This window comes from Neolamprologus brichardi, chromosome 6 (assembly GCF_056152115.1).
Source record: "Neolamprologus brichardi isolate AB-2024 chromosome 6, ASM5615211v1, whole genome shotgun sequence".
NCBI lineage: Eukaryota > Metazoa > Chordata > Actinopteri > Cichliformes > Cichlidae > Neolamprologus > Neolamprologus brichardi.
The window spans coordinates 25,296,494-25,308,993 of NC_142109.1; the positions used below are offsets into that span (position 1 = coordinate 25,296,494).

General features: G+C 39.4%; 1 protein-coding gene across 1 annotated transcript; it reads left to right on the forward strand.

Moving 5' to 3' along the window:
* Positions 1-4,499: 4,499 nt before the first annotated feature.
* On the forward strand, positions 4,500-10,337 carry LOC148102556 (N-acetylneuraminate-9-phosphate synthase-like). The gene is made up of 6 exons (XM_087842577.1): positions 4,500-4,708; positions 4,807-5,022; positions 5,340-5,439; positions 7,310-7,464; positions 9,146-9,412; positions 9,604-10,337. Exons 1-6 carry the CDS (start codon positions 4,577-4,579, stop codon positions 9,787-9,789), a joined length of 1,056 nt encoding a protein of 351 aa, XP_087698703.1. The 5' UTR covers positions 4,500-4,576; the 3' UTR covers positions 9,790-10,337.
* Positions 10,338-12,500: the final 2,163 nt, after the last annotated feature.

The following is a 12,500-nucleotide window of genomic DNA, read 5'->3' on the forward strand; positions in this document are numbered from 1 at the left end:
GTTAACATTATTCCCCTATTCAGCTGCTCGGCGACTCAAAGGCTTGACAGTCGCCAATAGACAGTTCACACAAAACACATCACAGCAAAGCAACGCCAACATGGTTCTAAGACAAGGCATTGTATGTATATGTGTGAACTTCTGTAAGAACGTGTGTGTGTGTGTGTGTGTAAGAATGTGTGTGTTACCTCCTGCTGACAAAAGGGTCATAAAAGCAGGAGCAATATCACAAGAAACAGATCTTCCAGATAGGATGTATCTGCAATAAAACACTACAGCCCCCCACCCAGAACCTCGAGAATCTGGGGGGAAGGACAGTGGAATTCCTTTCATCAGAGTTGGCAAGCATAAAAATGACAACATTTAACAATTCACTCTAACACCACCCACCACTTTAATCACACTCTAGATGTTGTTTTAACATATGGCATAGAAACTGAACCTTTAATAGTGTTTCCTGGAAACAGTTTAAGAATATAATCCACCTACTGTTGTCATCTTCAATACCCTGTACCAACATAGAGCATAGCAGCTACCTGAACGTTACTCCAAAAGAGGTTGATTATCTTGTTAATAATTTTGCCTCCTCACTACGTACGACTCTGGATACTGTAGCTCCGCTGAAAACTAAGGTCTCTAATCAGAAGTACCTGACTCCGTGGTATAATTCTCAAACACGTAGCCTAAAGCAGATAACTCGTAAGCTGGAGAGGAAATGGCGTGTCGCAAATTTAGAAGATCATCCTTTAGCCTGGAGAAATAGTTTGCTGCTTTATAAGAAAGCCCTCCTTAAAGCTAGAACATCTTACTATTCATCACTGATTCAAGGAAATAAGAACAACCCTAGGTTTCTTTTTAGCACTGAAGCCAGGCTAAAAAAAAAAAAGAAAAAAAGGTCAGAGTACTGCTGAGCCAACTATTACTTTAGTGTTAACTAGTAATGACTTCATGAACTTCTTCACAAATATAATGTAACCATTAGAGAAAAAAAATACTCATAATCATCTCAAAGATGTGTGGCTACTTTTAGTACCATTGATATTCATTGAGTCTTTTTCTCCAATTGATCTTTCTGAGTTAACTTCAATAATTACTTCCTCCAAACCATCAACATGTCTTTTAGACCCCATTCCTACAAAACCACTCAAAGAAGTCCTGCCATTAAATAATCCTTCAATCTTAAATATGATCAACCTATCTCTAATAATCAGCTATGTACCACAGGCCTTCAAGCTGGCAGTAGTTAAACCTTTATTTAAAAAGCCATCTCTAGACCCAGCTGTAATAGCTAATTATAGGCCAATCTCCAACCTTCCCTTGATCTCAAAATCCTTGAAAGAGTAGTTGTCAAACAGCTAACTGCTCATCTGCAGAGGAATAGTTCTATTAGAGCGATTAGAGCACGTTGTAGGCATTACAGGTATTGCGTTGCAGTGGGTTTGTATCATATCTATCTAATAGACTCCAATTTGTTCATGTACATGGAGAATCCTCTTCACAGGTCAATTATGGAGTTCCACAGGGTTCGGTGCTGGGACCAATTCTGTTTACATTATACATTCTTCCCTTGGGCAGTATCATTAGAAGACATAGCATACATTTTCACTGTGAAGTCAGATAACACACACCAATTAGTTAAACTGCAAGAATGACATAAAGACCTATATGGCCTATAATGTTCTGCTTCTAAGTTCAGATAAAACTAAAGTTATTGTACTCGGCCCTGAAAATCTAAGAAATATGGTATATATATAGAAATGCATTAAAGTAACAGAGCAACTGAAGATAAAAAATCACTGGAGATGAAACTGTTTGCACAGGGTGTATCTAATATAACTGGTATGAAATAATTAGCGTTGTTCCTGAATCAGCATAAGGTTTGTCCAGGTTCAACACTGCAAGTGAGTCACACTTGTAATTATTAGTATGTATCAGGGTTACAGGCCTAGAGATAGGGTTCAGGTTTTGTGTGTGGTGTGATGATGTTTCGACGTTGTAAAACGATGATGACTTAAAACAAGTAAGATAAATATTGCAGAAGTATTAAGAAAATAACATGCTTTCCAAATTGGATAAGCAGAAGAAAATGTTCACATATTAATGAATAAATTAAGAATTCATTGACCTGATTGGAAGGAAACACTATAATTTAGATGTTTCTGCAAAAGTTGCATCTTAATCTCGGTTATGCAAATCGACAATTTCTACAAGCACAGAAGAAGAGACATTTTGTTTTCACATTCTGTCCAAGTCAAAACCTTTTAGTATGATGACAAAAAACTTTAAGACTGGCCAAATCACCATTCTGGCAGACGTGATTCTTGAAAAGAAAGAATGAACTGGCCAGCTCAGCAACACCAAAAGAATATAACTGAACTGTGGGAAGAGATCATTCTTTCCTTGGTTAAGAAAAATACTTTACAACATCTAGACAATTTTTCTGGAGGTGGGGCTGTATTTTTTTTTCTCCCAATTTTTTTTAATCAAGCTTATACAGAGGGTCTAGAACAAGATTGAGACCAAGAACAAGAAGGCCAGGTTAGACTTTGCCACCAACATCTAAAACAGCCTGGGTATTTCTGACTTTTACATTTCTGAGAGATGAAACCTAAGTTAACTTGGATCAGAATAATGGGAAGAAGGTTTGGAAAAAGAGAGAAACAGCTCATGATCCAAAGCATACCACAGGGCTAGAACAGGGTTATCCAGTCAGTCTCTGACTGCTAGTTGCACTGATATCTGAAGAATCCTAATCAGAATGCTTTAATAATCCCTAAGTAAATTATGTAGAAGGTGAAGACTTAGGTGAGATATGTTATTGAAGAAGGCCTCTGGGCAAATCAATTTTTATTCTACACACTACTTTGTAATTATGCATTTTCATTATATCCCTATAAACAAGGCATTTTTGGAGAAGTTTAAACAGATTTAAAAGTATTTGAGATGCAGAGATAAATTTTACTTGACTATACTTTGGAAACTGATATCCAAAGGATTATTTCAATTATATTTGCCAATATCTAATATTATGAATAAAAATGTTGTAAACACTATCTTTTACATCATTTTATAGATGAGATTTTATTTTCATCCAACAAATAATTGTATATTTTATTTGCACTTGGTGTAAGGTACCAATCCATGTAGAAATGTGTACATTTCTTATTAAAAATATTATTAAAATGTAAAAAGTAGCTTGCACATAATTCATCAATCTTGCACAAAATTGCAAACTGTAAATAGAATACTGATCTATGTCTGTGCAGTTTTATATTTTTAGGGTTGGCATGGATTGCAGCATTGAAGTAGTGAGACGCCAAGTCTCTGCCTCTCCCTTTTAACAATATTTGTTAACAAAATTGTTGACTCAGTTGGAGTATGAATAGAAAATGTTCTTCCTTAAAAAAGTAAAAGACAAATGTCAGTATTGAATTCCTGTTTTAAACATCTGCATTTGTGTTCATTTTGTGTTCATTTCTCACCCCCTATTTGACTTTGTGTACTGTGTTTCATTTAGCATCTCAGTTTATGTCAGCTTTGAAACAGAGACCACAAATGATCCTTTTTAATAAAACATGACAAGCATGACAATTGTAGGTGTGGTGTCACAACTTTTTATATAGTGGTTCTGATCCATTTTATTTTCCATTTATTTGTTTGTCTTATCATGACAGTTATTATTGGTTTGTTGAATGAGTTGAAAAAGCCACACTTCTTCCCAGAAAGCTTCTGAAACTAATGATCTTTTTGGCACTTAAACACTTGGCACTTAATGACTTTAATGTCAATATATTCTTTGCCAAATAAAGTTCTTTTTTTGCTTCAGCAAAATGCATGCCTTATGCATGTCTTTTTTTTTCTTGCACAAAGCACAAGAGTGAAATAGTAGAATGGAGAACGTGTGCAGGACAGAAATCCCTGTAGCATACCACCAATACAACTTTAGCTTTTTGCACACATCTGCACAGGGGGCACTCTAACACAACACAAAGCGAGCCAGAAACCCGGAGTAATGATAGAGCTAAGTGCATGTCAATCTCAACCCAGCAGCCAGAGCTTGGTTAACAAACTGCGTCAAAATGCTTCAGTCGTGCCTCTGTTTCTATCTGTTCTGTCATTCATACACCACACAGCAAACGATTACACAGATTATTCCAAACTGCGGCAACATATACACAGCCACAAAGGCTCAACCGTAGAAATGATGGCACCACTCCACACTATGCTAGACCAGCACCATTTATGGAGGAATAATGGTCCCTGACTGAAATTTGGCAGAAATTGCTAAATGACCTATTTAGATACAGGATCATCCAGTCATCCTCAACAATCTATCTGGGCAGAAGAAATGGACCACTGCTAGTTTTCATGGATAGAAAAACAAACAAACAGTAGGTGTATTCAAACCTGAATAACATGTAAATTTAGGTTTTGCAGAGGTGGGTCTCCCCAGGATTATAAATAGCATTGTGCCCAACAGCATCTTCCTCTCAACCTGGAAGCGTTCGTCATTTGAGATTCACCTGTGAATTTGACTCCACTCAGAATTTTAGCCTGTTAACTTTCTGTCGCCACTATGCCTCTGCAGTTTGAACTGTGTCCTGGCAGAATGATTGGGGGCTCCGATCCATGTTTCATTATTGCTGAAATTGGACAAAACCACCAGGGAGACATTGAGATTGCCAAGAAAATGATCAAGATGGCAAAGGTAAATTTAGGAGGTGATGGTTTGCCTGTGAATGATGATGAAAAAATATTTGAACTGTAAAATCACTATGTTGCTCTTCTCATCTCTTCTCTCATCAGGACTGTGGTGCTGACGGTGCCAAATTCCAGAAAAGTGAATTAGAGTACAAATTCAGCAAGCGAGCCTTGGAGCGCCCCTACAATTCAAAGCATTCCTGGGGGAAAACGTACGGTGACCACAAGCGTCACTTGGAGTTCAGTCATGATCAATACAGGGAACTAAAAAAGTATGCAGAAGACATCGGCATCTTTCTCACCGCCTCTGGTATGGATGAGGTATGAGCTGCAAATAACTATGTATTGTCAGGAACATTCACTTTAAATGTTTTATTACTTTTGATGCGGTAATGTGTGTGTAACCCTGAAAAAAAAAAAAACTTGGAAGAAAATGTAGAAAAAATGATGATAATGATTTCACCATGCACAGATCATCAGAGATTAATGAAAGTTTCAAATTCTGTCCTGAAAATGTAGAATTAATAGAATGTTTACATTCTTTTTCATACTGTAGCTAAATAACTAACACGTAGAACAGTACATATATCACAGATCACTGATGATACTCTGTGCCTTAATTACCTTGATATTCATAGATGGCTGTGGAGTTTCTTCATGAGCTGGATGTGCCGTTCTTCAAAGTTGCGTCCTGCGATGCAAACAACTTCCCATATCTGGAAAAGACAGCCAGAAAAGGTACAGGCCTTTGTTGTATTACACCTAAACAGCACTCTTGCCTCAATGTTAAGGAAACATGAAACTGACGGTGTGCAGTGAATTAAACACTGTGTAACAAGGTGGGTGTGGTCCTTAGTAGAAAAAAAAAAAGAACAAAAAGAAAAATGTGAAACTGCATTGGACAGGTATAAAAGTGGGCAGGATTAAAAGTGTAACAACATGGCATGGAGATAAATTTCAAACAATAGTCTCCTTCACAGATTCTCTAGTTTTGAAGCTATTTGTGGCTATTTTTCATTCAAGTATTGATTCAGTTCATCAGTGTAAAAATATAGTATGAATTTAAACTGTACAATAACACAAAAGTAGAAAGGGCATATTTCTGTGGAGCTGATGATGTCATGCATGAGAATGTGTCTCTAAGTTGAAGAGAAAAAAAAGGTTTGACCATAGATGCTAATTTATGGCCAGGCCTGGATTCTCCCACAGTTCAGTCATTCAGTGAATAAAATAATATGAACTTTCAATATTCATTTAGATGGTTTTTGATTCAAAATTTTCTTTTGTAATTAGTCAGCTTTTTCTAATGTACATTTTAAATAAGCTCGGCTACCTGCTAACTTCAAAACCTCTTCTCCTGTGTGAGTATGAGCTTTCAACAGTTCTCCACTTTGTCTTTCAGGTGAATGATTTGGTGTATTTCAGCTTATTCAACATTTTTTCAACAAACATTTCACACACACACACACACACACACACACACACACAGTCTCAACTGTCAGGAATCACACGTGCTGTGAATGGAAGTTTGTTTGCTGTTTGTATTGCAGACTATTTCAACATGCAGCTGTATAAATCCAGTGGGAGTATAAAAATAATGACATAATACATATGAATACAATATAAATTAATGATGTGTAATTAAGTTTAATAAATAATAGTGAATTTGTTACGACCCCCCTGCTAACATACACAAGTCCCCAACACAAAACTGAGTAAAGAAAAAGGTTTTAATTTCAAACTTTGAACAAAAAACCGACAGGGCTGTTCAACAGACCACTGGGCAAACAATTATTACATAAAGAAAAAACAGTCAAGAGTAAAAGCTAAAGGTTAACTAAGGCAAGCTGGCAGCACACAAAATAAAAGCTAAGGGTTAACTAAGGCAAGCCAGCATCACAAAACTCTAATGAAACTAAGTTCAGCTGGTTTAGCAAACAAAGAGCAACACAGCAAACAGTTTCAACAAAGTTCAAGTGTGAGGCAACGAGGAGGACACTGCATGTCACTTCAGAGCAGCAATTCCCCATAGTGTGAAGGATCTTCAGCCTTTTATACTCCCAGGTGCAGACAATCAGCCAGTCAATTGGTCTTGGAGTGGTCATGGGATCTCCAGGCAGCCAATTGTCTGCGAGGTCTGGCACAGTGTGATCTGCATAAAAGAAGGCTGGCACAGGACTCCCAGCAGCCAGTCATCCACGAGTCCTGGCACACTTAGATTTGCATAAGCACAAAAGGGTAGTCTCACTCTCTCCAAGGCCCAGGGCCGTAATGCAGCAATTCGCATTTGCAGCAGTTCTCAAGGAGCACAACAGATGGAGCTTTTGAAAAGTCCTCTAAACAAAATGGAGCCGACATGGTGCTCAAAACACGGAAGAGGGCAGAAGAAGAAAACAAAATGGAGAAAAACACACGTTTTCTCTTTCACAAATGGGAATCCTCCTTATGGGGAAAAGGAGATCCCGGATGAGCCCCCACTTATGTTACGGGACGAGTTATTTACCTATAATAAAACAATTATTAATATGATTTATTTATTGCTTAAAATATTAACTACATTTATTAATAAGTCTGTTGGGTTACATATATACAAATCTATCATTGTCAGAGCGACCAATGGTGGTATCCACTGGGATGCAGTCCATGGAAACCATACGCCGTGTCTACAAGACAGTAAAGGAGCACAACCAGAAATTTACTCTCCTGCAGTGCACCAGCGCCTACCCTCTGGATCCTAAAGATGTCAACCTCAGTGTGATCAGGGTAAGATGAATGAACATCATCATCATCATCTCCTCTGGGTAAAATGTGGAGAAATAATCAATATGCCAAAAACTACATGAAATGTATGAGAAAATATTTTTATATTGTTTTTCACATATGATTGTATCAGATATATTAGCTTTTTATTTGTTATAGATTTGAAGTGGGAAATAGGTTCAGCAGATACTATTTTATTTACTCCAAAAGTCAAGGATTTGCTCTAATCAGATCAACATAAACTAGTCTAAATTCAATTCCTATCTGTCCTTTGTGTTCACATATACTTAGAATCGAATTATTAACATATATCATGAATGAAATTGCAGTATGTGGCGAGACTAAGGCACGGCGGGTCCAGGGATCAGTGTTTTGAGCCATTTTATTGATTTACATCTCACCACACACCATAATCCCACACACACCTGAGTCCCCATGTTTTAACCTGGCGGGCGTGATTGCGGATGCCGTGCAGGTGCGTCCCCCCTCCCTGCACGCCACCGCAGACCACGCCCCACCACACACCCCCATCGCCCGATTGAGGCCGGGGAGTCATCCGGCCGAACCTACTCCCCCACCCCACCGGTTCCCAACCTGGGAACAGAGCAAAGTCCCTTGCGGAGGCCGCCCACACCTCAAATGGCGGCGAGGCTTGTCCGGGGCTCAGCCACGCCTCCAACAGCAGCGGCGAAACTGGTCCGGAGGCCGGCTACCTGGCAAGCCGGCACGACCCCGCCGGCCCCGGGAGGGGCTCACTACCGGGCGCATCTGACGCTCCGGAGCCGCTCGACCTCGGGCCCAGGTCGCGCAGGCTCCCCTGGCACTGGGACCGCCATCTCCCATCCCAGTTTCTCCACCTCTTCCGGCTGGAGCGGCTCGTCCACTGCTGGCGGGGGCGGGAGCGGCTCGGCCACCGCTGGCGGGGGCGGGAGCGGATCGTTCACTGCCGGCGGGGCGGGATCGGCTCGTCCACCGGGGGCGGGAGCGGCTCGTTCAAGGCTGGCGGCGGCCTGCTCCCGCTGGGCGGCCGCCATTTCGGCTACCCTCTGGGCCAGCTCCTCCACTCCCTGGCTCCGATAAGGACCTGCCGTGCTGCCTCCTGGGTTTCGGCACCACTGTGGCGAGACTAAGGCACGGAGGGTCCAGGGATCAGTGTTTTGAGCCATTTTATTGATTTACATCTCACCACACACCTGAGTCCCCGTGTTTTAACCTGGCGGGCGTGATTGCGGATGCCGTGCAGGTGCGTCCGCCCTCCCTGCACGCCACCGCAGACCACGCCCCACCACACAGTAGTATACAGAGGATACAAACTGCCAGTGCACTGCAAATGGCACATTACTATAAACATTAGCAGTTTTATAGTACACAACAGCTAGCTAAACAATTACTTTCAAATCCAGCCCCTAAATGTTACATGATTTTACAGTGTCATATTACACAATCACAAAGTAGATGCTGATTCTGGAGACAAGACACCTGTTAATGAAAACCCGTGATTGTGTTGGGCAGTACAACACATTTGACTGTAATATGCTCAGACTTGTGTTTAGATTTTAAATTAAATTGTTTGGGTATGTCTTAGCATTGTATTGTATGACAGTTACAGGTACACAAAGAGGCAGTGCGTGCAGCAGACAATAATACTACAGGCTTTTTTCTTTTCTACTTCTTTTTTTTAAAGAAATACCAGGAGGAATTTCCAGATGTTCCAATTGGATATTCTGGTCATGAGAAAGGGATCTACATCACTCTGGCTGCCGTGGCGATGGGAGCAAAAGTTGTGGAACGCCATGTGACCCTGGATAAGACCTGGAAGGGAAATGACCATGAGGCATCCCTGGAGCCCTCCGAGCTGGCAGAACTGGTCCGAGCAATACGACTGGTGGAAACAGCAATGGGGTCACCAGTCAAGCAAATGTTACCATGCGAGAAGACCTGCCATGATAAGGTCAGTTTGAGTCATTTGACTTGAGTTTTGAAATTCTATCATGTCATAACACTATCAAACCAGTCATCGTTGACTGTGTTTACTTCCACCCTCTTCAGTTCACTGAACATCCATAACTGTACAAATTTGCAAAACGTACATGAGCTGGATTAAAATATCTTTTATGTATTTATATTCCTTTTCTACTCCAGTTGGGCAAGTCAGTCATTGCTAAGGTGAAAATCCCTAAAGGAATAGTGCTGTGCCTGGACATGTTTGCAGTGAAGGTTGATGAGCCAAAGGGTATCCCTCCAGAACATATGCAACAGCTGGTGGGCAAGAAGATCAAAGTGGATGTCGAAGAAGATGACAGCATCTTGGCAGACATGATAGAATAAAGGATCTTCCCAAACTATTGGGACAGAGAGGCAGGCAAATAGAGAAGGATAGAAAATAAATATGAAGTAAGTAAATTAGGCAGATAGCTAGAAAATGGACAGAAAATGATATCATGTGTGAACAGTGAAAGGCATATGGTAAATTAAATGTGGGATAAGACAAATATAAATATTATTGAACTTGAAATCTACGTCTTTATGTAATTTGAATAAATGTAATAATATAAATGTAAACACTTTAGAACGTAGATGTATATGGAAATTAGATCGTGATGCCAACTCTATATGCAGTCATAGGCTATTTTCTGAATGCCACAGGCCACATTTTTCATTCTTCGCTAGTTTGATGTCTTCTCTCCCTGCCTAATTTTTCCAGGATGGAATCATAACAAAAAAGCTATGGTTAGTTACACAGGATGGTCATATGCATGTATTGCATGTGTCAGGAATATTATTGTGAAATTATCTGGGGGACTGCATATACACATGTGGGGCTTTAACTATAATCAAATGTTTCTGTAATATTAATACTTCAAATAAACAAGGCTTTAGGAAGCTGTTTTCTTGACTTTTCATCAACAGTTTACAAAGAACATTGAGACATTCCTTTAACTAAAGGAGCCTATAAATTGTAAAATGATCAAATGTAAAATAAATATTAAAAATATAGAAAAAGGCAAAATTAAAGTAACTGTTGTTGTAGTGTGATAAATTAGTTAGCAAGACATATCTTTTTCTGTGTCCTCATGTTTCCGATTTGTCTGCATTCTTAACAAACTAGGTGTCATCAAAATTATATACCAAAAGACTAAAAAAACATTTCTTGGTCTATTGAGTCTTGATTTCTGCAACAAAATTTGGATGGAAGGATCAGATTTGGGAGTAAATGACATGAAAGCATAGAGCCATCCCTCCTCAATGGATCAGACTGCTACTGATGATAAAATTGTGTAGGTGGTACTTCTTTGCACACCTTGAGATCTTTGTGAGCATTATTTATCCTCCACAGCCTGGGTATTGTAGCTTAAAGCCATCCCTTTATGACCACAGTGTGCTCATTTTCTGATGGGATGGATAACATACCATATTACATGTACCAAGACACAAAATTCCAAAGATCTCAGTTTGGTTTAGTGAACGTGTCTTTAGGAAAACTAAAGTGGGCAAAACTAAGACTAAGAACATGGAACATGGAATTTTTATAGTTCCTTCATCATCAATTACAGTCAGGTAGCTGCACTTCTCCCTTCAGCCAAAGTTGTTTGACCTCCCAGCCCATTGTTGCTTCAGTGGGCTGGTTTCAGTCATTATGCAAATGTAAACTGTAAGAAATGTATGTAAAAATTACCCCAAATAACTGTAAAATGGCAATGGTAAATTACCATTAAATCAAAAATGATTAAATGGTTGTAATATCTATATTAAATTTATGTATATTGACAAACGGTGATTTGTCTTTAGTTTTACACTGCTATTATGTTGAAAATATATTAATTTATAGTGGTGCGGTTGCCCCTCTGTTGGTCTTCCTTGGTCTCTTGTGTACTGAGGGCCTCTGGATGTCTGGAGCCTTGATCTCCTCCATACCTGCTTCATGCCCTGGAGGACGGGGCTATGGCCCCCCCACACCGTCTAGCAGATCATTACATGAAGGAACGTTTTAAATACAAGCGCGCACATGCTCACAGGTGTACACACGGGTGCTCACACACACAAACTACACCCTTTTTGGCTCCTACCTCAAAAGCACACTGTGCGCTGTCGATCTTACGTGCTGCACAATGATGTTTAATATTTAGTATTTACTGTTATATTCACATAGATCATTGCGATGATGTTGTTTATTATATTGTTCTTTTTTTCTCTGCTTGTTTTCTCTGTTTTCCTTCTCAACAGGTGATCCAGGTGATTGATATATGTATTTTTTGTCTGCTTATTTTGTTTTTTTGTGCCCTTTATCTCTCTTCCTCTACCCCGCTGTTTTTCTTTCCCTCTTTCTTTCTCCCCTTTCTTTTCCCCAGTCAAGTCTGTCCCGTATTTAGCAAGTGAAAATAAAAAAAAACAAAAAAAAACAATAAAAGGTGAATCAAATAGACCAATACAGCAAGGCTGGGCTGGTCCATTTGGTAAAGTAAATCTGTTGGGTATCTTTCTTTGCCTACAGTGTTTTTTAACCCTTTAATACACATCATGAGTCACAAGTGATTGTTTTTTAATCTTCCTTATCATTGCAAAAAAAATACATTCAAATTTAGAATCTCTGGGATTCATCAGTTAACTTGGTTTGATCATTAAACATAATTTTTCTTATTAGTTAATTGCTTACTCCTCTCCTCAAACTTCCACCATTCATGTCTATCCGTTTATGACCACTGTGTACCCATCTTCTGATGACTACTCCCAGAAGGATGATGCACCATATCATGAAACTGTGATCATGAAATAAACTGGGTTCTTAAACATCACAATGACTTCACTGAACTCCATCAACCTCCACATTCACCAGATCCCAAACCAAGGGCACCTTTGGGATGTGGTGGAACAGGAGATTTAAATCATGAATTTACCACTGTTCAATCTGTTTGAGTGTGGTACCACCTGCTGAAATTAAAATTAATTGATAAAAATGAAATGCCAAAAAAAATAATGAAATAATGTTAATAAAATAACTGGTGTAGCTTGCAAGGTCAAGAGCAGTCAAAGAGTATATT

Excerpts from the sequence above, each read along its gene's own strand:
- LOC148102556 (XM_087842577.1), top strand. The coding sequence starts at position 4,577 with ATGCCTCTGCAGTTTGAACTGTGTCCTGGCAGAATGATTGGGGGCTCC. Across the intron at positions 7,465-9,145 it reads TCAACCTCAGTGTGATCAGG|AAATACCAGGAGGAATTTCC; the intron begins GTAAGATGAATG and ends TTTTTTTTAAAG. Across the intron at positions 9,413-9,603 it reads AGAAGACCTGCCATGATAAG|TTGGGCAAGTCAGTCATTGC; the intron begins GTCAGTTTGAGT and ends TTTCTACTCCAG.